This window comes from Akebia trifoliata, chromosome 7, assembly GCF_017979445.1.
Source record: "Akebia trifoliata isolate Shusen 1 chromosome 7, ASM1797944v1, whole genome shotgun sequence".
NCBI classification, from domain to species: domain Eukaryota; kingdom Viridiplantae; phylum Streptophyta; class Magnoliopsida; order Ranunculales; family Lardizabalaceae; genus Akebia; species Akebia trifoliata.
The window spans coordinates 27,692,583-27,714,146 of NC_141381.1; the positions used below are offsets into that span (position 1 = coordinate 27,692,583).

Below are 21,564 nucleotides of genomic sequence, written 5' to 3' on the forward strand. Positions count from 1 at the left end.
TGACCTTCCTGTATGGGAAACTCCTCGTCGTCTCTTGGCCTCTCTATCTTTTGAGGATTACTGTAACAACAATGCTGACAATACCTCAATGTAATTTTTCATCTTCAGTGAGTTATCTATCTTCCTTTGCCACCAAAGTTTCATTGCTGTTCACTAATCAACACAAACAACCAATGGTTTCCATTGCTGTTCCACCAAAGAATGCTTAAAAACTGAACCTAATCCATCGTAAAGATGGATGTTGCAGTAATGCCGCCAATAAAACTAAAGAATTTAACTAACTTAAGTTGATTCTACTTGTTATGGAATTTAAGTCTTTCTTTTACATGGATTGCAGATAATACAAGTAGATAGATGTTCATTGCCTTGTGTACAACATTGGATATTCTTTCATTTCTCGACTATTTCCAAGAATGATTTTCTAGAAACCAAAATACTAACGAGCAGGAACTGTGAAAACTCTTGTATGGCTAGATGGTAGGCTCAAGCGTGGAGCATTAGAAAATGGTAGACATGACCAACTGCTGAAAGAACTCTGCTCTCTGACTTCTTTCTTGGTAATCCTGTTCTTGATCTTCATCTAATGTAGATACCCTTGTTCTGCATCCACACAAAAAAAAAAAAAGCAACTTGTGTATTTAAATCACCAGGAATTAGTATGCAAGTGTAAGAGATAGTCCCTCATTGCCTAGGTATCAAGACTTTGGACTATATATAAACCTGGGGCAACCCTCACCTTGCAAGCCGGTTTTGTGAGGATGAGTTGGTCCCATGGGCTTCTACAGAAAGCATGTGTTTACATGAGATTGACATGTCTCGGTTGTTGCCAGGGAAAGGTTTTCTTCAAAGGTGCTAACTCTCAACCACTGAAGCATTTTTTTTTTTTTTAATGAAGAGTTGTGATCCAGAGCGGGGCCCATTCCTATAATAACATATGGTGTCTATGAGGCATGTTTTGGTCTGAGATTAAACACAATTGGGTTGCATGCAACGTAGAAAACGGCTTGGTTAGGAGCTCGATGTATTTTAAACTCTTACTAAGGTGTCATGTTCTTGTAGAATAAGTAAGGCGTCTATGTGGCATATTTTGGTTAGAGTGTAGAACACATTGGGCTCCTAACAAGGCCATTTTCTGTTTGGCATGCAGCCGATGTGTTTATTCTCCTATAAAGCTGGAAGGGCATTGTTAGAAAGGAAGAAAAGAAGAAAGAAAATAAACTCAAAAGTTTTCCTTGAGATTTGAAGATTAAATTCCAACCTCTTTATGTGGGGGATATACTTCAGATGCTTGCCTAGACCGAAGCTTTTAAGTCCCTAAATTATGGACATAAAACCTTTTAAGTCCCTAGATTATGGACATAAAACCTCATATAGATAGCCTAGGAACCTTTGTCTTTCTTAGTACCACACTTGCTGTGAATCACTTCTCTCCAATTACCGCAGCAATCAGGCCCAAACCTGCTGTACCAAACCTCAAAAGAGCTATTTCTTCTCTCTCTCTAAATCTCATTTGGCCTGAAGCACTCATATTCCATACAAGTCTCCTTACAATTCCACTTAAGACTAAGACCTGAATTGGTGATTTAAAAAAAAAAAGGTAGCCCATACAGTGTTTGTTTTTTGTTTTTCCTGAAATTATTGTTTCTGAACTAGATATATCATACCATATCAGATCATTACATGTGCTCCACAGACTTTAGTTTTATTCAGTGTGAAACACTGATCACAAAAGCTAGTCGCATAGTTGATAAATTTCACAAATATGAGAAGCATTTGTAGACCACTTTAGAAGAATAACAAGATAATTAAAATATTACATGATCAGATGAATTTTGAATTATATCCTCCGGATATTTGGAAAAGCAATATTATTTGATAAATAGCAATATAAAATTTGTTATCTTCTCCCATATGTTTATTAACAAAATGATAGAAGAAAACCATATATTCAATCATGTTAAACTTCTTGGACAGCTATCATTTGGTAGGAAAATACCTTTTAATGTCTGAAGGAGTTGATGCATCCTTACTGGAGCATGTTTCTTGGGTACCTTTGGTGTCTGGAATACCAACAGTGGAGAGAAATGGTGAGAGCAGTGGATCTGTTGCAGAATCACGTTCGTATCCCCCATCATTTTTCGAAGTTATTCCAAGAAATGAGCATAATTCTCGCAATTCTTTGCCAATCACTGCTGAACTATTAGGCCATAGCCCCAATCTTTGAGATTTTCTCCTTCGCTGCACATAACATAGTAATTAAAAAGGTCAAATGTAAAAAAGTTCTGTTTAGTTGATCCATAAATTTTTAATTTATGATCTCACACTTTTGCTTGACACCTTTAACATATGCGAGTGCTGCCCTATAAAATGTCCAATCATATCCTTGCCTAAATTCGCTGCACACAAAGGGCATACCTGCAAACCGCAACATAACGACAATGTCTTTAGTCTATAAAGCTCAAATCTAAATAACAAAGACACCCAACACCAAAAATACGTAAGTGCATTAGGCGAAGATTTAGGAAGTTAGCTAGAATGCTAGATGAATCAAGGGCATGTATTGACATATATTATAACTATAAGATGAATGTTCTGTTCAGACAATATGCCTCATGCATACAGATAAATAAGATCTTCCACTCATTTAAGGTTTTCAATCTGAATGGCTAACTACATGTTATGCTAGACATGGAAATTTGACACTATAGGTCTGCGGTCTGCCTTACATTCATTCACCATAGCAATACCATTGAATGGACCTGCAGAACAAGAAAGCAACAATCTGCCCATGATATATGCCTGTTGATAGTAATATAGTAATTTATCTTACCAAACCAGGAGGCGATGATGACCGGCATTTCATCAAGTATTACTTCACCACTTACATGTTACAATGGAGTCCTTTTTGAAATTTACCAGATATGGGAGTGCTTTAGAAGTTGGTGAAATATCAATTTTACGTGCTTTGGGAAAAAACTTAAATATAATAGGATGGACTAGTACTTGATGCAAAGCACACAGCCCAGTCAGAGTAGACCAGTATCTTTATTCTGAAATAATTCTTAAGCTCACAAAAATGTGTTTGATTCTTTTGTACAATGTGGTGATTTTGATGAGTGGAATATTTGTTGGTTGTGCTCCACTTAGTGATGGTATTGTGTTGATCCCCTCATGTGTGATAAGTCGCTCAAACACATCAGAATTTGATGATGTTCCGATAAACCTTGCTCCACCTCACATGTGTTTGATGTGAGAGGTGAAGACACTGAAGTCTAACAGAAATAACTATGAGCAACTGTGTTTGTGTTCCTATATGTGCTCCCAAAGTAACTAAAATATGAAGATGAAGAACCGTGATAATATGACACTCCCCTCTGACAAACACCCCCATCACAGAACCGTAGATCAAATGCCTTGGGATACACAAGAAAAATATTTATGGTTCTGTGATGGAGGCGTAGGGGGCATCATATTATCATGACTCTATGAAGAAACCTATCACCTAAAAAGTCCTACAGAGGCCTTACATACAAAGTGGAACATGAACATTTTTTACGTACCGAATTTTTTACATCGAAGCAATGCTCTTCTTGTAGATGGGTACATAGCAATGAAACTTCAATATCCACATAACAGAATGGACATGGGAAGGAAGCTCGGGCAACAACATCTCCTTCAGAATCATCCAAGCTTAAATGATATTCTGTTGGGTATTGAAACATCTCTCAGATGAATAAAATGATTAGAGAGCCTATTAACTACAAACATACACAGCTATGGAACACAGTTTTACACCATTCTCTAAAATAAAAAAATATTTTTAAAATTACAATACCCCTCTACGTTTTTGAGAATATTTGAGATTCCCCTTTATGTTCTTGAATTGAGGACATGTCTCACTTGAACTCAATTTCTGAGTTTGATTAATAGAAAATGACCTGAATGCCCTCATGTTTAACTTGTAGCCAAAATCCCTTGATTTTTTTTTTTTCCTCTCAAAACCAAGTTATCTTCAACTTTAAGATTATATCTACTTCAACCTTCAACCTTCAAACCTCAAGGCAAAGGATAGAAAATAGATAATTTTCTACAAATGGTTAATGCGAGGTTAAAAACAATGGATTAAAGATATGGTTGAATAGATTAAAAGAAATTTACCATAGAGGTATAATAGAGCTTGAAGAAGATGGATTTTGTGAGAATTTTTTTTATTAGGCTAGAGGTTGAAGATAAGGGTAATAGGTCATTTAAGTTAGTCTATAAAGAAGACTGAGGTCAAAGGGGCATGTGATCAGTTTGAAAGGATACATCATATACATGGTTAAAATCTTGGAATGTATTGAAATGCATCGGTCGATACGTATCGGTATCAACCAAGACCTATACGAAACATTAAATGTTTCAGGAATGTATTGGGTATGTATTGGTTTGTATCGAATGTTTCATTTGACACCGTATCTCTTTTTTCATTAACCAAAATATCCAATCGATACGATATTTTAAACCATGATCATATATTAACCAAAATGTTGACAGATGTCTAATCACCCATAAATAAAATAAAATCCCTGGTTTACATTTTTATGAATAACAACCAAATCCCTTGTTCAATTTATGAACTCTTATTGAAGATTATATGATATACATCAAGAAATCCATGATTTCATAGAATCCAGATTGATCAATTATAAGATGACGCATAAGGCATGTATTGAGAGTATCCCCAATTTACAAAAATACCCCTATCAGGAAGCCTTCAATACATGCAACGTCATGTGATTGGTCAATCTGGAATTCTATGAAATCCCAGATAGAAGTTTTTGTGGGTAATTTTTTATATCAATATCTTAAAACCCATGATTGAGCCGAACCACTCAAAAAAGGAAACCATGTTAACTAAAGTTACTCAAAATTTTGAAACCCATACTGAAATTCACTCAATATGAACTGATAATTGAACTTAAAAGTCTCATAAATTCCCCAAAACAGTCACTTAAAGGTCTCATAAATTCCCCAAAACAATCTTTCAAAAATAGCATCTCAAACATTAAATTCACATAAATTCCCCAGAAGAATCTTTCAAAAACAGCATCTCAAACTACGAATTAACTGTTTCTAGTGATTAAAATAATAAATAAATAAAAAACACTACAACTTAGATTTATAAAAAAAAAAAAAAAAATCATTCGAAACAGAGAATTTTAATTTTCTGAAATGGAGTCAATCTTCTAAAAGCAGTAAGAAAAGAGACTGTACCAGAGTTTAGTCTTGTGGCCTCCAAGGAAGTGAAAAGCTTAGCTGAATTAAGCCTTGAAGACAAGAAATCGACGTCCATGGCGTCAGTTTTACGGCAAAAATGTCTCTGTTTCACGGCTATGGAGTCAGTTTCCGGCAAGCGTGTGATGAATAAAAAGCTAAGAACCTCTCTTCGGTGTTGCTTCTTATGTATATTCTGTCTGACAATCTAAAACATTTTCCGACACATAATAGTAGATTTGAAAGACGACACGTGACATACCTGGTTACTAGAGAAGGACTGATTTTACCACACCATTATATTATAAATATACACTAATGAATGATTTTAAGACTATAAAATGAGATTTTATGAGTCTATCAACTACTTACTATAGTGTCATCTTATAATCATGGTTTAAAAATGTGATTTGACGTCCCATCCATGAACAAGACCAAATGAGCATTTCGATACGTTTGAGTTGTCTCGTTCAACAATGAGAAAAATGAATTTGACGTTAATAATTGATTCTCTTTGTTCTTTATTTGTTCCCCTTCAAAGAGGAAAATTATCTTTTTTTTGGATGAAAAAAATTTGAGGTTAATAATTGATATGAGATATATATATATATATATATATATATATATATATATAGAGAAAGCTAATTAAATTAGATTTTATATACAGAAAATTTTCTCAATTTCAAATAAGAATATAAAAAATAATTCATATTTTAAAACAATGTAAAAATATTTGTACATTTGACCAATGTAATCAACTTAGGGTTAAAGACACTAGTTAGCTTAGTTAGTAAAGTATGTGGGTGATGATACCCTAGGCCTAGTTTAAATTTGTATTAACATCAAGTTATTGATGATCTAATTAAAAACAAATTTATCAATATTAGAAAGAAAAAAAAAAAAGGACAAATTACTAATTCATGAACTGAAAATGAGTTATTTACGATTCTTGTTCACTGCTAATTTTAATTACCAAAATGTAAATAATCATGTTTTCTATAAAATAAAATAAAAAAGAAAAATGTTGGAATGACACAACGTATTTACTACAATTCTCACAAGTCTGATGTGAGATGTGCACATAACCATAGATGTGTTTCCTCACGATACAAGTAAAAATCATCTACGATACGTACTCATCTCCACATCAGAATTGTGAGAATCATAGTAAATCTTGTCACCCCAACATGACTAAAAAAAATTTAAAAACGAAATGGCTATTTTACAGATTTAAAATAAAATCTTCACTTTAAAAACCTCTGAATTCATAATTATTAATGTTTTGATAATTAAAATAAACAATGAGCCGAGCCAGAATCATAAATTCGTTAAAAGTTGATCGTTTTTTCGTAAATGTCAAAAAAATAAAAACCAAACAAACAAAGAAATTGAAGAATTTTTCTAATGTTTAAAAGTTTATTATGCGATGATGGTTCCGTAGTAAGAATGTGATCAAACCAGTTAGATTGATCTAAAACTTAGGAAGTGGTCCACGAAAATGACTGGTTGAGAAACCATAGCATGTTAGAAAAAGCCAAAATACAATATGTGAACTAAGCTGTGCATTACACATCAGAATGGTTAGGATGTGACTAGACTAGGGAAATAGAATTATGGACAGCACATTGACCTTTTTTTTTTAATAATGATTCGTGATTTCCGGACTCTCCCCCCCTCTGACATACTAATCATGCTCCCCTGACGTGGTATATACTGGAACCATACAAAAAATTCCTCGGGAAACAGAACATTATATCTCCATAAATATGTGTAGATGTGTATCCCGAGAAAAAAAATCTATGGTTCTAACAGATGCAACATCAGGATAGTATAAGGAGTATGGGTTCGAAATCCTTATTCTTTTTTTTTTTTTTTATCCCAATTTTATTGGCTGGTTGGTTCACGTGATGTGTTGTAGTTGGGTGGGATCAGCTTTTGTCGTGTAGTGGTGGAATGGTGGGTACTTCTACTTTTTTTACTACTTTATTTCATTAATTAAAGGCACCGACTGACGTGGCATCCCAAGAACTTAAGGGGGTGTTGCTCACCTTCCATTGCCTTTCGGCACCCTAATAAATATATTTACAATTTCACCCTTCCCCTTCTCCCCCTATAAATTTATTTAGAAAAATTATATTGCCACACCAACTTTTACTGACAACACACCAATCTTTTTTAAAAGTAGACCGTTTTTATCATATGGATTAGTTTGTTATAAACAAAAGATGGTGTGTTAATAGCAGCGCTTTTTTATATATTACTAATAAGGTATTTTTATTATTTTAAAAGTTTGGGTGGTCTAATATTAAATAAAAGTTGATTTAAAATCACATGGTCAAAACTTTAAAACGATGGAATTTTTTTTCTATGAAGACATGATCATCCTGACAGGCTATAAATGGGCCAGGATGGACGGGCCATAAATGGTCTATGCTAATTGAGCCCGTGGGCTGCGGCAGGTCGACAGGTCAAGCTTCTAAGTTAGAGCCAAGCTCTGATCATGAATCAGGCCTAGCCTAGCCCGATAACTAAACGGGTAAAGCAACACTATGCAAAACCGATCCACAATGGACTAAGCCGAATCAAAACCCGGCCCATTGATAGCCCAGTTGTAATAGATGTTTATTTAAATTTTAGACTAAAACAATTTGTTAAAAAAATATGATGTTGTGGAAAATATTGTGCTGAAATTAAAATTTGAAAGAAAAAAAGTTACGAATAATATCCTTATTAAATTATGAAATTGCCTTTGTATCTTACACGTATATCCAGATTAACGTACACTTATTTTGATTAAAATAATCTTACATCTTAACATAACAAAATATCTTTATATGTAGTAATTTTAAAACGTAAAGGTGGAAAAGTCTTAGTGTGATCTTTTTCTCTCATTTACGATGAACCATGAAAATATGACTACCCCTCGTGGCACACTCAATTGACTCTCCTGACGTGACACATTCGAGAATCGTGGATCTGTATGTCTCAAGATGCAAAACTGCACTTCCCCATATAAATGTGTAACCCGAGGCGTACGAATCCTTCATTCTTGAGAGTGTCACGTCAAGAGAGCCGATTGAGTATGTCACGTGGGGTAGTCAGATTATCACAACTCCTAAATGAGTCGTGATAAACTGACTACCCCATGTGGCATACTCAATCGACTACCTGATGTGACAAGTTCGAGAATCATGGATTTGTGCTCCTTAGGATAGACAGCTCCCTCGAGATACATTTTTTTATGGGGAAGTGCAGCCTTGTATCCCGAGGAGTGCAGATCTACGGTTCCCGAACTTTTCACATCAGGGTAGTTGATTGAGTTTGCCACGTGGGGTAGTCAGATTACCACGATTCTTTTTCAAAATCTGCCTCTTTTTCTTCCACTCTCTTTATATCTCATATCTCACATGTTTAATTACTCTTTCCTTTCTTCCATGAAACTCACCTTATCATTTCTTATCATGGGTGATGAGTATTGTGCTTTGGTCGACTCGACCCTTAATCAATTGAGTCGTACGTGATAATGTGACTCCCCCACGTGGCATACTCAAAATACTCTCCTGACGTGGCATGTGTTAGAACCATAGATTTTATGCATCGGGATACACATCAGCATCTGCATAAATTTGTGTAATTGTGTATCTAGAAGGAAAAAGACCTATGATTCTAGCACATATCACGTCAAGAGAGTATTTTGAGTATGCACATGAGGGAGTCAGAAAAGCATTACTCTAATCAATTATCTTTTAGGTTCAAAAATAAATATTTTGAATTTTTTAATATTCAAATAAAAAACATGTAAGATTCATTGAAGTTTTTAATATTTTTGTTGCATTTTAATTCACATTTCCATTTCGCTCACCTCCACTCTACTAGTTGAAAATAATAACGGTGATAAAACAAGCATTATACCAAAGCTTATAAAACCATGGTATGCCCTAGAATAATTTGAGAAATTTCCCAAAACACAATTAACTCTTGACGAAATTTTAATTAGGGGCTCACTGTTCATTTTAATTCCCAAAAACGTGTACTGCAAGATTGCAAATTTTTCAAGTGACGATCTCGCAGATCAAAGTGACAATCTCGCAGGTTTAATGTGACAATCTCACAGAGTTCAAGTGACCATCTTGTAGGTTCCCTACTTATAGTGAGATCGTCATCATTATATATATATAAACCAGCAATATTGTCACTTTGGAAGGAAAAAGTCAGCGAGATTGTCACTTTAAACCTACGAGATCGTCACTAGAAAAACCTATAATCATGTTGTTCACGTTTTGGGAATTAAAATGAACAGTTAGCCGGATCGGCATTTCGTCCCATTTCATATTTTGATTGAAAGGGTTTGTTGAACGCATGGGATTTCAACTGTTTTAATGGTGATGAGATCTAAATTCCTAAGTGCATGTTCTTAAGAATATAATTATCTTTAAAATTATATTGGCCACTCGACAAGTTAGTGTTGCTTCCATTGATCTATGGACTAATACATTCTAGCTTTAGAAGAGCTTGAGAATGACAAAAAAAAAATTTAGATAATTATTCTTTAAAATAAATAAAAAGAAGAGAGTCATTGTATAGTTGGTGGTCAAGATTGGCTAAAGTCAAACAGTTGAAGGCCACAAGCCCTATAAAGCCAAGGCTTTAGGCCAAAAGTAGCCAACATAAAATTCTCAAATGTATATAAAACTCTCTCTCAAATTTCAAGTATTATTTAAGTATTGTTACAGGACTATTATGCTAATCACTTAGACAACCAACTTACATTATCCACTCAAATGCATGTTTTTTTCTAACATCTTACAAGTACACTTTCTAATAATAAAACAATAATCCTAATAATTAAACATCATAAGCTAGGTGAGTAATAATGATGACTCTAATGACGACGATAATGATAATGGTGATGATACTTTTTCAAAGAAAACATAAATAAGAAACGGCGTGGATCGATCGGACCATGTTGCCTCAATTCCCCCTCCATTGATGATCTTCCTCATAATTTAACTCCTGGAGAACCTTCCAACTTCATTAAAATGAATTTAGAGAAGCTACCCATCTCATGAAAATGAAAGAGAAACCTAAACAACTGCTTTTGGAGAAAAGAAGAAGAGATTGGTGTGATTTGGAAGCTAAGAACAGCAGCCATGTCTGGAGAAGAGAAGTTAGTTTCCAAGTGTTGGTGAGGGTGTAGGGAGATACATATATATACATACAAGAACAAGAATAAATTATAAACGTTAAGAGAGAGAGCGCTTTATGTAGGCAAGTTGAAATATTACGGAGCACGCATACTACTATAGAAAGAGAGAGGGAGGCCCAATCTGATATTCCCGCATGCACGTTTCTTCTCTTTAATGTACAGTCTTTGCACGTTTCCAGAAAGAGAGCAAAGGGAGGGGAAGTGGAAATGTTTAGTGGTTTTGAAGGCAAAGCATGGTATCTTAAAGCTGGGATACTTTTTAAAGCACTCTCTCTCTCTCTCTCAAAAGTGTTGTGTGTGTTTATGTTGTTTGAATTTCTTCTCTTCTTTCTTTTCTTCTTTAGATTTTGCTTGGATGTAGTTTTTGAGCTGCCACGACTCTACTTTAATGATTCTGGGCACACCCACTATCTTACAAATAGCGATTGGTCATATTAAGGCTATCAATGGCTTGGGTTTGGATTGGATCGGTACCAAATTGATTTGGACCAGATAAGGAATTTATTAAACCCAATCCCCAGACATGATCTGATATGATATGTATTCTTCCGGATCCAATCCAAAAAATACAATACTTTAACATGAATCCTATATTTTTCAAACGAATTATACTATGGACCTTACTCAGATGAGATCCTTGATTCGGGCTTATCATTATAGTACCAAAATTCGAGTCTAATCCAATTGATCGAGGGACCTAATTCACATATTAATAAAAAAATTATTCTTTTATTGTTAAAATAGAGTTTGCCCATGCATATGGCAGGAGTCATAAAACAATAGGGGTAAAGACAATAAAATAATAGAGGTATTATTAAAAATAAATAAAAGGGTGAAGACAATAAAATTAGAATGATATTACAGGGAAAGGGTAAAGAGAATAAAGTTACGGAGGTATCATTGAAAATGGAGAGAAGAGAAAAGACAATAAAATTAAAGAGAATGTTCTTGAAAATGGAGGAGAGAAAAAGAAAATAAAATAAAATTATTCCTCGAAATTTGTAAAAAAATTAATCTCGACCCCTACTTATGTGAGGGATAAACATTGGTAAGAGAACCAAATCATCCTCTTTGAATTAATAAGGTAAATGAGAAAGAATAATAAAGTTGGAGGGGTATTTAAAGTTTAAGATAGAACTATCCTCGAGATACGAGATACATTCTTTGTGAGGTATGAAGATTGAGACCAAAGAATAAGGCTCAAATACCACTATGTTTAGTTATATAGATATCTCCATAAAAAGTTTAAAAAAAAAAAAAAAATTAAGTTAATATAATTCTAATATAATATAATCTAAATTTATCCTCATCTTCATGAGAACATGATTGGATGTATAATTCTGCACTTAATTACAATACATCATATACTCTAATATAGATAATGGAATAGAAGAAAAAAAAAATTGGTTGATGGAGTCAAATATGAATATTAATTGTTTAAAATATAATTATAAAAATATTACAACAAATATGGATGTCAACACAGCTTCATTTTTAACAGAAAATTAATTCAGACTCCGTGTGAGGGGACTCAATTTGAGTGGCTGTCCCCATACCATTTGCCAGTTTCTTTACGAGGACCACTCAATTGTCTCCTTCCATCAAATAATTAGTTTCGCCAACTTTCCATAGGAAGATCATGGATGTGTGTTGTGTCGTTAGAGTCGCGGGACCCACGCTCCCTCCGTAATTAGTTCAAACACAACTCAAAATATACAAAAATGCGATACGAAAATAGTTCTAGCATAATTTGAGTTCAGTACTCCAAAATATTTTTAAAAGTTCATGTATATATATCACGACTACCATCTACATAATTAAGAAACTTGACAAAGATACAAGAAGTTTGGTTGATTAGAGTTCACTCTTGCAAAATTTACACTCCAATTAATTATACGAAAGCGTGTTACAAATAAAACAAAGAACGAGTAAGAAATTAAATGCAAATGAAATAAAGAAAAAATAGAAAACAAAGGACACGATTTACGAGATTCGACAAGATATCTATGTCCACGGACAGTAGGGATGATCAATCCACTATTTTCAATAAGATTTTACAAAGTTCATCAGAAATCCTAATCCTTGTTACACACATTATCACTCTTTCTCTAGCGACTTTCTCTTACATTAAAAATGAATCCTAAAAATACCTATTATACAAAAAGCAGAAAAAACGGGTCAGATCAAAATCTAAATAAAATTGCCCAAATTTTCAGTCGGGGGCAAATTAATCAAGTCAAATGGGTCGTTAATGGATCATCAAGAATCCAAATTGAATTCATGACAATTCTCCAACACAATCGAAGTCCATGGATTTTGTATGGGTTTAATCTTGCAAAAATGATTTATTCTCTCTTTCCTTTCGTGAGAAGATTGAAGAAGAAAAGAAGGCGAATAGTTCTCTAGGACCTTGCCAATCAGAAATGTTACCATTGAGGAATTGGTTGATCATGTTCTTTGACTCCTCAAGATCCCAAGAGGGCAAAAGAAATGAAGGTAAACCGCTTGGATGAGGCATTGATAGAGTTTATTGTTCTACATTTTTTTTTTTGTCCAAATTAATTTTGAGCCATTTTGTTTGAGATAACTTGCTCAATTGATGATTATGATTCATCTTTATTATTTTCGACTTTGTAATTATATTTTTTTTTTGTCTATCATTTTAATAAATTTTTAAATCATTGATTTCCATTGTATTATTCTTTTTAATTAATTGTTAAGAAATCATTTATTTCATGTATGGCTTTTATCAAAACGTTGTTGATTGGATACTTAACAAGTCCATCCCAAACCCATGATCCACTAAAATAGGCCCAAGATGACCTAGGTCTTGAAAATTGAAACATGAGCAGAACTCCTAAAACCCTCCATCTCTTCCCACCAGTCACCAAATCCTCATTTCTCCCAGAGCGATCTAACCATGAAGAGAGCAAATGGAATCCTGAGGGCGTCTCTCAGACTCGTCAACTCGCTCCTCCTAACTCGTTCTCTTCACTACCAGGTGACTCAATACTCTCACCTCTCTCCATGTTTCTCTTCTTCTCTTGCAAAGCAAACTCATATCTATGATGCTTATAAAACCCATCAAAAGCTATACTTCTCATCAAAACCCAACTCACTTGTAGAACTCGTTTTAACCAACGAATGGTCTGAAGAGGTTGAACATGAACTAAGAAAATTCCAACCATCACCACTAACCCATGAAACTGTTGTTTACGTTTTGAAAAAACTCGATAAAAACCCACAAAAAGCTTCGGATTTCTTCAATTGGGTTTCGAATAAAAATGGGTTTAATCCCAGTTCTATGGTTTATAGCCTAATGCTCCGAATTTTGGGTCACAAGGATTCCATGAAGGAGTTTTGGATCATAATGAAGAAAATGTTGGACGAGGGGCACAATATCGATGAAGAAACTTACTTGACTCTTTTGGGTACCTTTGGAAAGGAGAAAATGACTACCGATGCCACAGCTCTGGCCCAAGCCTTCTCTAAGATGGTTCAAGAGAGTACCACAGATGCCATTGTGAAAGGTGTGGTTGAGATCGTTTTAGAGTCAGATTGGAATGATGGGGTCGAGAAGAAATTGAGCGAGCTCAAGCTTTCTTTATCAGAAAATTTCATATTAAAGATCTTAAAGGAACTTCGTAAATACCCTTGGAGGGCTTTAAGGTTCTTCCGTTGGGTTGAGGAGAATCATGATTATAAACACAATGCCGTTACGTATAATATGATTGTTAGGGTTCTTGGGAGGGAGGAATCGATAGAGGAATTTTGGAATATGGTCGAGGATATTAAGAATGCGGGTCATGATATGGATATCGACACGTATATAAAGGTCTCAAGACAGTTCCAAAGGAATAAGATGATGAAGGATGCGGTGAGGCTTTACGAGTTCATGATGGATGGCCCGTATAAGCCCTCGGTTCAGGATTGTAGCATACTTTTACGGCAGATCCCATTGTGTGCCACCCCGGATTTGACTTTGGTGCATAGAGTGGTTAGGAAGTTTGAAAAAACAGGGTTTTCCCTCTCGAAAGCGGTTTATGATGGGATTCACAGGTCTTTGACTAGTGTGGGGAGTTTTGATGCAGCGGAAAGAATGTTGGAGACCATGAGAAACGCGGGTTATGAACCCGACAACATCACGTATAGTCAGGTTGTGTTTGGACTCTGTAAAGCTGGTAGGTTGGAGGAAGCTTGTAAGATGTTGGACGATATGGAAGTGAAGGGATGCGTTCCTGATATCAAGACGTGGACCATTTTGATTCAAGGACACTGCATGGCTGGTGAAGTTGACACGGCGTTAACATGTTTGACGAAGATGATGGAGAAGAATTGTAGTGCCGATGCTGATTTGTTGGAAGTGTTGGTAAGTGGTTTGTGTGGTAAGAGGAGGGTTGGTAGTGCATACACTTTGGTGGTTGAGATGGTAGACAAGGCCCATTTGAGACCTTGGCAAGCTACATACAAACACTTAATTCAGAGGTTATTGGATGAGGAGAAGCTCGAAGAAGCAATGAACCTTCTTCGTTTGATGAAAAAACACAACTTTCCTCCTTTTCCAGAACCCTTTATTTATTATATATCAAAGCTTGGGACGGTGGATGATGCATTGGAACTCTTGAAGGCATTGAGTGTAAAGCAGAACCCATCTTCTTCGTCTTACCTTCATATTTTCCAATCCTTCTTCAGGGAAGGTAGGCATTCTGAGGCCCAAGATTTGCTTTATAAATGTCCCCATCATATCCGCAACAATGCAGAAATTTTGAAACTTTTTGGTTCTTTAAAACCTGGCAGTGCTTCAGCTTGAACTTGAATGGAAGTAATTAACGTGGAACTCATGACTGTTTTTTAATATGTTATTTTCGACATTCATTCTAGATACCTCTGGATGAAGGTTTTGATTCCAGTCATTTGAATACTGATTTATTGGGGGAAATGATAGGTGGTTGAAGAAAAATTATTGATATGTTAGTGAATGCTTCATATACTTCACTTTCTTCTCGTGTACTAGATTTAATAAGGCCTTTTACAATGATATTTAACATAAGTTTCATGGTTTAACATTATAGTTTGTTTTATGATTGTTGAATGGACAACTCTGTCTAACAGATATCAATGCTCTTTAATCTTCATTGAACTTGGTGTTTACAGTTAGCACACCTTTGAAATTTAAATTTTCTCAGCATTTCAAACATATATATATATATATATATATATATGGGTCACGTTCAATGGCAAACTTTTTGGCAAAACATTTTTCAAAACATGAGTTAGAAGTTTTGGAATGGGCTGATTTTTTGTGAGGATGATCTCTACGGTGAGGAGATCATCATCACCAAAAATCAGCCCATTCCAAAACTTCTAACCCCACCACAAACAGTTTACAAAAAATGGACGGTCCACGATTTTTCAACTTGTAAACATGGGTTAGAAGTTTTGGAATGGGCTGATTTTTGGTGAGGATGATCTTCTCACCGTAGAGATCATCCTCACCAAAAATCAGCCCATTCCAAAACTTCTAACTCATGTTTTGAAAAATGTTTTGCCAAAAAGTTAGTCATTGAACGCTACCCTATATATATATATTATTTTTTTTATAAGTAGTAAATTTACTAAAGAGTGGGAGGGGTGCAACACGAGGATTTTCCAAGAGGTCACCCATCCTAGTACTATCCTCACCCAAACACGTTTAGCATTTCAAATCTTAGTTCAAAATAATATAAATCACTTAACGGTGGCCACTATTTATTTATAATGGGAAATAATCCCCTAGTCAACTGGATGGTACAAAAATTCCTCAGATAAACTTGCATTGTTTAGTGTACCCTTTTTCGTATTTCAACCATACCCTTGTTTGACTTCCAAGATCATATTTCACTCATAACTCCTCAGATTGTTTTAGGACTTATATTCCACACATGTTCCCTGTATGGGTGCTATATATAATAAAGGACATTCATTAGTGAAGCTTTTAAGGAGCTTAGCTTACAAATATATGTTTTTTATATTATAAGCATCTTACATCTGGATCTATAGGTCACTCTGAGACAGACAAAATTTTCTTTTGACTTTTTGCATTCGTTAGAATGATGATCAAGGACAAATACTTAATGCAATAGTCTCCTTGAAGTTTGTTTGGTGATGTATGCAACTTGTGTAAGAGCCATGTCGGTTTGGAGTTTTTTTTTTATTTTTGATGGATAATGTCGGTTCGGAATTGTGAAACTATGTTTTATTTTTCTTATAGTAATCAATCTTATTTGAAACCTACCACATAACAAGAATGGATAGCAATGCACAATGTCTTACTGTATTTTGTGATTATATGTTTTTCTGTCCAATTCAGGATTGAAATTTTATCTGTTTAGTAATTACATTAAAAGAAACGTACATTTTTTTACAAGTGGAATCTTAGATAAGTAAGAAACATTAGTCATTTATAGACCAATCAATGCTAGAAGTGGAGCAGCTATAGCTGGCAGTGGGAGGTCCTTTGGAATTGTAGATGGCCGATGTAGTCAAGGGCTTTGAAGGGGTTTTCTTCAAGGATTTACTTTTAGATGGGTTGATCTTTGTTCTTAGTTGGTGTTCTTAGTTGAGGGCGTTGTTTTATTTTCTTCTTTTCCTTTTCCCTTTTCGTTTTTTCTTTGATCTTGGTGTTTATCCTCAAAATCATAAATCTTTTTCTTGTGTCTCCCAAGCAAATGTTCTATGATTTTGTGATGGGGCCGTATGTCAGAGGGGAGTGTCAGATTATCATGACTTTTATTAATTGAATTTTTTACTTAAAAAAATAAAAATCCTGCAACTAAACACGGATTGAAAACTTGATGTTTGGTTGGTTAGCTACTAATGCTTTAGTGACAACATGCTGAGACAAATGATAAGCTGAAGATAACATATATTTGCATTCATATTGTAGATTGGTAGATACAAGACATTACTTTAGATGAAGAAACTCACACATATCACATTCTCTAGGACCATGAAAAACTAGATTTATTGCGAGATCAAGCAACTTTCATGTCACATTCTTCCTTCTTTAATTGAATCTTTTTATATCGAAGTGTTCTTCTCTTGGTTGGTGGCTCTTGGAAAAATTCTTACCTTAGATCATTTAAGGGTAGGGGAGTGTCATTTTTTGTTTTCTTTGCAAATCAACTAGGGAGTCTGTTAATCACACTCTTATTCACTACTCATTTGCTACTGATGTTTGTAGATTTTTCTTGATTAACTGGTCCAATGTGATGAATCTCTCCAACGATGCTTGCCACACAAAAACAAAAATCTTAGAGGGAACTTTTACACCCTAACATAAGAGACTGGGAAGGTGAAATTGGGAGAGCAACGCTCTGATACATACATAGACCTCACCGAGTAAACCCCATCTCTCATGCCATCCCAATGCATAACATCATCCATGTCCTTGCCTATAATAGTATTCTCGACCAATTCCAAAAGCCTTCTCACACCAATTCCGAGAGCCTTTATAAATAAAGAAATTTGATATCTAACGGCAGAATAATTAGTTAAGTTGAAGGAGATGTTTTTTTAATATGAAATTTGTAGTGTTGTAGTCTTATTGGCAGAATAATTCGATATCTACAGCGCCTCACCATCTCATCAACCCAATCATTTGGAATGATCTCAAATTCTAACTGCTTATAGGCCAAGCTTCCAAGTTTTCGCCTGATTTGTTGAAGATACTATGTAGTAATGTATGACAAAAGAAAGGGACGTGATGTTTTATGTGCTTATTGGTGACTCTCATCGTAACATGACTTCACACCACCTCATCGTTATCAAGTAATAATTAATTAAAAGTATTGGAGACGCATGGCTTGGCTGAAGATATGGGATAAAAATGGAACCTGACTCATCATCACCTGTGCTGTCAAATGGGTCATGAACTTAAGATGCTTACATCAAATGTATATGCGCACCATAATTCCTAGTGGATGATCATAAAATGAAAACTGTTGAAGGCTCGAAAGAATACCAAGTGCCACAAGGCGCCCTATGAGTAGAATAACGAGAGTTTGACCATTCATCGGCAATTCAATGCCACATGGCATTGTTGTTATTCTCTTTAATATGATAGTACACTTTCTCTTCTTGAATAAACAAATAAACTATACCTAATGAAAATTAAATTAAAATAAAATTCACAAACACTTATATATACGAAAAAAATAGAATTTTTTTTTTTAGAATGAAATCAAGACTAGAATTTGACTCTATGTCCTCAAGACAATATTCGCCCCGCACTGATGTTCTCGGTCTTTGACGACTGTCTCTCAAGATATAATGATCTTCTTCTTGTGATAGTTGCACTTCAAACCACAAGAACAACAAAATAATAATGATTTGCACACACTCTCTATGAAACTAGTATAAAGAATAATCAAGAAAATTTCTATTAAAATGCAATGAATGATGGATTATAAATAGAAGAAATAAGACATTTAAACACATATTCATGGAAGGACATGATTGTTGGAAATGATACTACACTTATTAACATTTAATACACCTCTTAGAAGAGGTACATAACTCTTTGAAAATGTATTGAAACTATTACCATTTTATACACTTCTTTGAAGAGATATATATAACTCTTGAAAATGGTACATTTAACATACATATTTGAAGATGTACATAATTCTCGGAAAAAATATTGCTACTCTTAACAATTTTTTCTACACATGACTGTTATGAATAGGTTTTGTAACTACCCATGTGACTATTGCTATGAACCTAGATTTTGAGAGAAACTCAAACTCTAATTTATCATTTATTATTCTAACAATCCCGGTCACTGGAATGACACTAAGATGAATAGAGAACGTGGCGAAGACCAGGTTGTCAAGACTACGTCTTAACAAGTTGGAGTACTGCGGTTAAGATGTTATAAGGTGATTTTGGATCGTTAAAGATGAGACAAAAAGGAATGATTAGCGCATACAGACACGATAAGAGATAGTTGGAGGCCACCTTATTACTGAATGACACGTGAAAATAAACCAATTCGACTAACAAGGAGAAACTGGACCAATAAAAGGACACCAACTGCGCTTGCCACCTGATGGCATCGACGTGGATTATGATTTATTTTTGACAATTGCCAAGATGTAATTGGTGGAAAACCTTTATAAAAGGAAAGGAAAAAAAAAATTATGATTAAGGGGACCTTATCCAATTCTAGGGACCACTTGTGTGAGTGATTCTACTCCCGATTCCATTTTTTGAGGAAATCTATCACGTAAAGGTACTGATCCCGGCTCATTTTGCTTAGTCCTCAGAATCAGAATATGTCCATAAACCCATGACTGATGGAACAATCGAGTTGTAGGAGTCCATGTGTATCTGTTGAGAAGCTCGTGACCCCATCATATATTTCCTCTATTTATGTCATGATTTTAAATCTCATTCGAGACCAAAACGACTTGCCTGATACATTTTGTTATCGTCCACCTATGAGACAAATAAACAAGTTGATGTATCGGACGAGATTTAATACCCAATTTCATTTTTCTCATTGTTGAACGAGACATCTCAAACGTATCCAAAAACTCGTTCGAGACAACTCGATCTCATTCACAGATGAGACAAGACATTAAAATGAGTCTTACAACCATGATTTATGATCACCAATTTCTCATAAATGACAACGATGCTTTAATTTATCAAAGATTGACTATATTTTTTTCTTAGTAGTACCAAACTTCCCCTTAGTCATCATTAAACTGCCTAACTTGTGGATCTCATCTATAAGATTTTATTAATGGATTCAGTACTATGAAATGATCTTAACCATCAAATTTATAATACTATTTTTCAATGGCCAAGAAATAATAATAATAAAAGAATGAGTATAATATTGGACGGTTAGGATTATCCAATGAAGTTGATATTTGATTAAATAAATCTCTTTAATGGGTCCTTAAGTCCTTCAATACATTTTAAGAAGTAAGATGTACACAAAGTACTAATGTCCTCTGCTAAACTTAAGGGTCAGTGTACCAATCCTAACACCTGTACATGCAAACAAAACAATTTTGATCAGACCCATGAGATAATCAGAACCGTAGATTTGGATTAAGCAGTCTGATTTTGGACCATCTCTGGTTGAACAAGACGATGGTGGTCCACAATCATCCAACGTTAGACACGTGTGTAACATAAAAAAAAAAAGGAGAGAGAAACTAATGTCCACAGATCATGACGTTACGCGGTTCCAGGGAATCAAGAAACTTCGACAAAACTGACAGGTAGTGTTGCCTTCCACACGGCTTCATCTAATAGGCTTGAAATAAAGCATTAGTGATACGTGTCAACTGTAAAATGAACTTCGTTTTTAAAATAAGCCAAGTCAGTTCCACCAGATTCAATCATGAATGTTACACGTGGCTCTATGCGTAAACCCTAACCCAACCAAGGTTAGTTTCTTGACCATGGTTACATCTAGATCTCTAGTTAGGGCTAGGACCTATATTTAATAGGTGCTGCAAGTAGGTGATGACATTGAGCTGCTTGTGTTCTATTCTCTTATATTGACTCATCATTTCGGCTAATTTAGCTAAGATTCTCTGCTAAATCTAGCAGAAAGATTAAACCTTTGTGAGGGGATTCTGAGGAAAAAGTGACGAAGATGGGGCTCTCACACTACCCCAGTGCAGCTGAAGGAATGCTTCCAATAATAGTGATCAACACAGTTATAACTGTAAATCTAATCAAGAGTGTGGTGCGAACAGTGCTTCAATCAATGGGTTATGTTGAAAATCCTCCAGATTTGGAGGAATATCGTCCAAATGAAGAGGAAGATGTGGGTTCAGAGAACATGAGAGAGAGGAGAATATCGGTCACTATGTTTAAATCTCTTTGTAACAATAGTCCAGTGGAGTGTTGTGTGTGTCTACATGGATTTGAAGGTGATGAGGAGGTGAGTGAATTGTCTTGTAAGCATTTCTTCCACAAAGGTTGCTTGGAGAAATGGTTGGATCACAAACACACTACTTGCCCTCTTTGTAGATCAACCCTTTAATAGAGTTAAATTGTTGTATTTTTTTTCTACCCTTTTTAGCAAATATATGAGTGGG

The 21,564-nt window shown here is 34.9% G+C and overlaps 3 protein-coding genes across 4 annotated transcripts; 2 read left to right on the top strand and 1 right to left on the bottom strand.

The window, feature by feature from the left end:
• Nucleotides 1-272: 272 nt before the first annotated feature.
• On the bottom strand, nucleotides 273-5,540 carry LOC147398725 (protein DEHYDRATION-INDUCED 19 homolog 5-like). Of its 2 annotated transcripts, none has more exons than XM_086448006.1 (5): nucleotides 5,257-5,540; nucleotides 3,561-3,703; nucleotides 2,323-2,415; nucleotides 1,997-2,238; nucleotides 273-600 (listed from the first exon to the last, which is right to left on the bottom strand). In XM_086448006.1, exons 1-5 carry the CDS (start codon nucleotides 5,333-5,335, stop codon nucleotides 498-500), a joined length of 660 nt encoding a protein of 219 aa, XP_086304132.1. In that variant the 5' UTR covers nucleotides 5,336-5,540; the 3' UTR covers nucleotides 273-497. The 2 variants fall into 2 exon arrangements, with proteins under 2 accessions (XP_086304132.1, XP_086304133.1); XM_086448007.1 differs by having other exon boundaries at nucleotides 2,338-2,415; nucleotides 5,257-5,533.
• A 7,793-nt stretch (nucleotides 5,541-13,333) lies between these two features.
• On the top strand, nucleotides 13,334-15,526 carry BIR6 (Pentatricopeptide repeat (PPR) superfamily protein). The gene is made up of 2 exons (XM_086448008.1): nucleotides 13,334-13,463; nucleotides 13,806-15,526. Exons 1-2 carry the CDS (start codon nucleotides 13,383-13,385, stop codon nucleotides 15,270-15,272), a joined length of 1,548 nt encoding a protein of 515 aa, XP_086304134.1. The 5' UTR covers nucleotides 13,334-13,382; the 3' UTR covers nucleotides 15,273-15,526.
• Nucleotides 15,527-21,116: 5,590 nt separating this feature from the next.
• On the top strand, nucleotides 21,117-21,509 carry LOC147398727 (RING/U-box superfamily protein). The gene has a single exon (XM_086446757.1). The coding sequence runs from the start codon at nucleotides 21,117-21,119 to the stop codon at nucleotides 21,507-21,509; it is 393 nt and encodes a 130-aa protein (XP_086302883.1).
• Nucleotides 21,510-21,564: the final 55 nt, after the last annotated feature.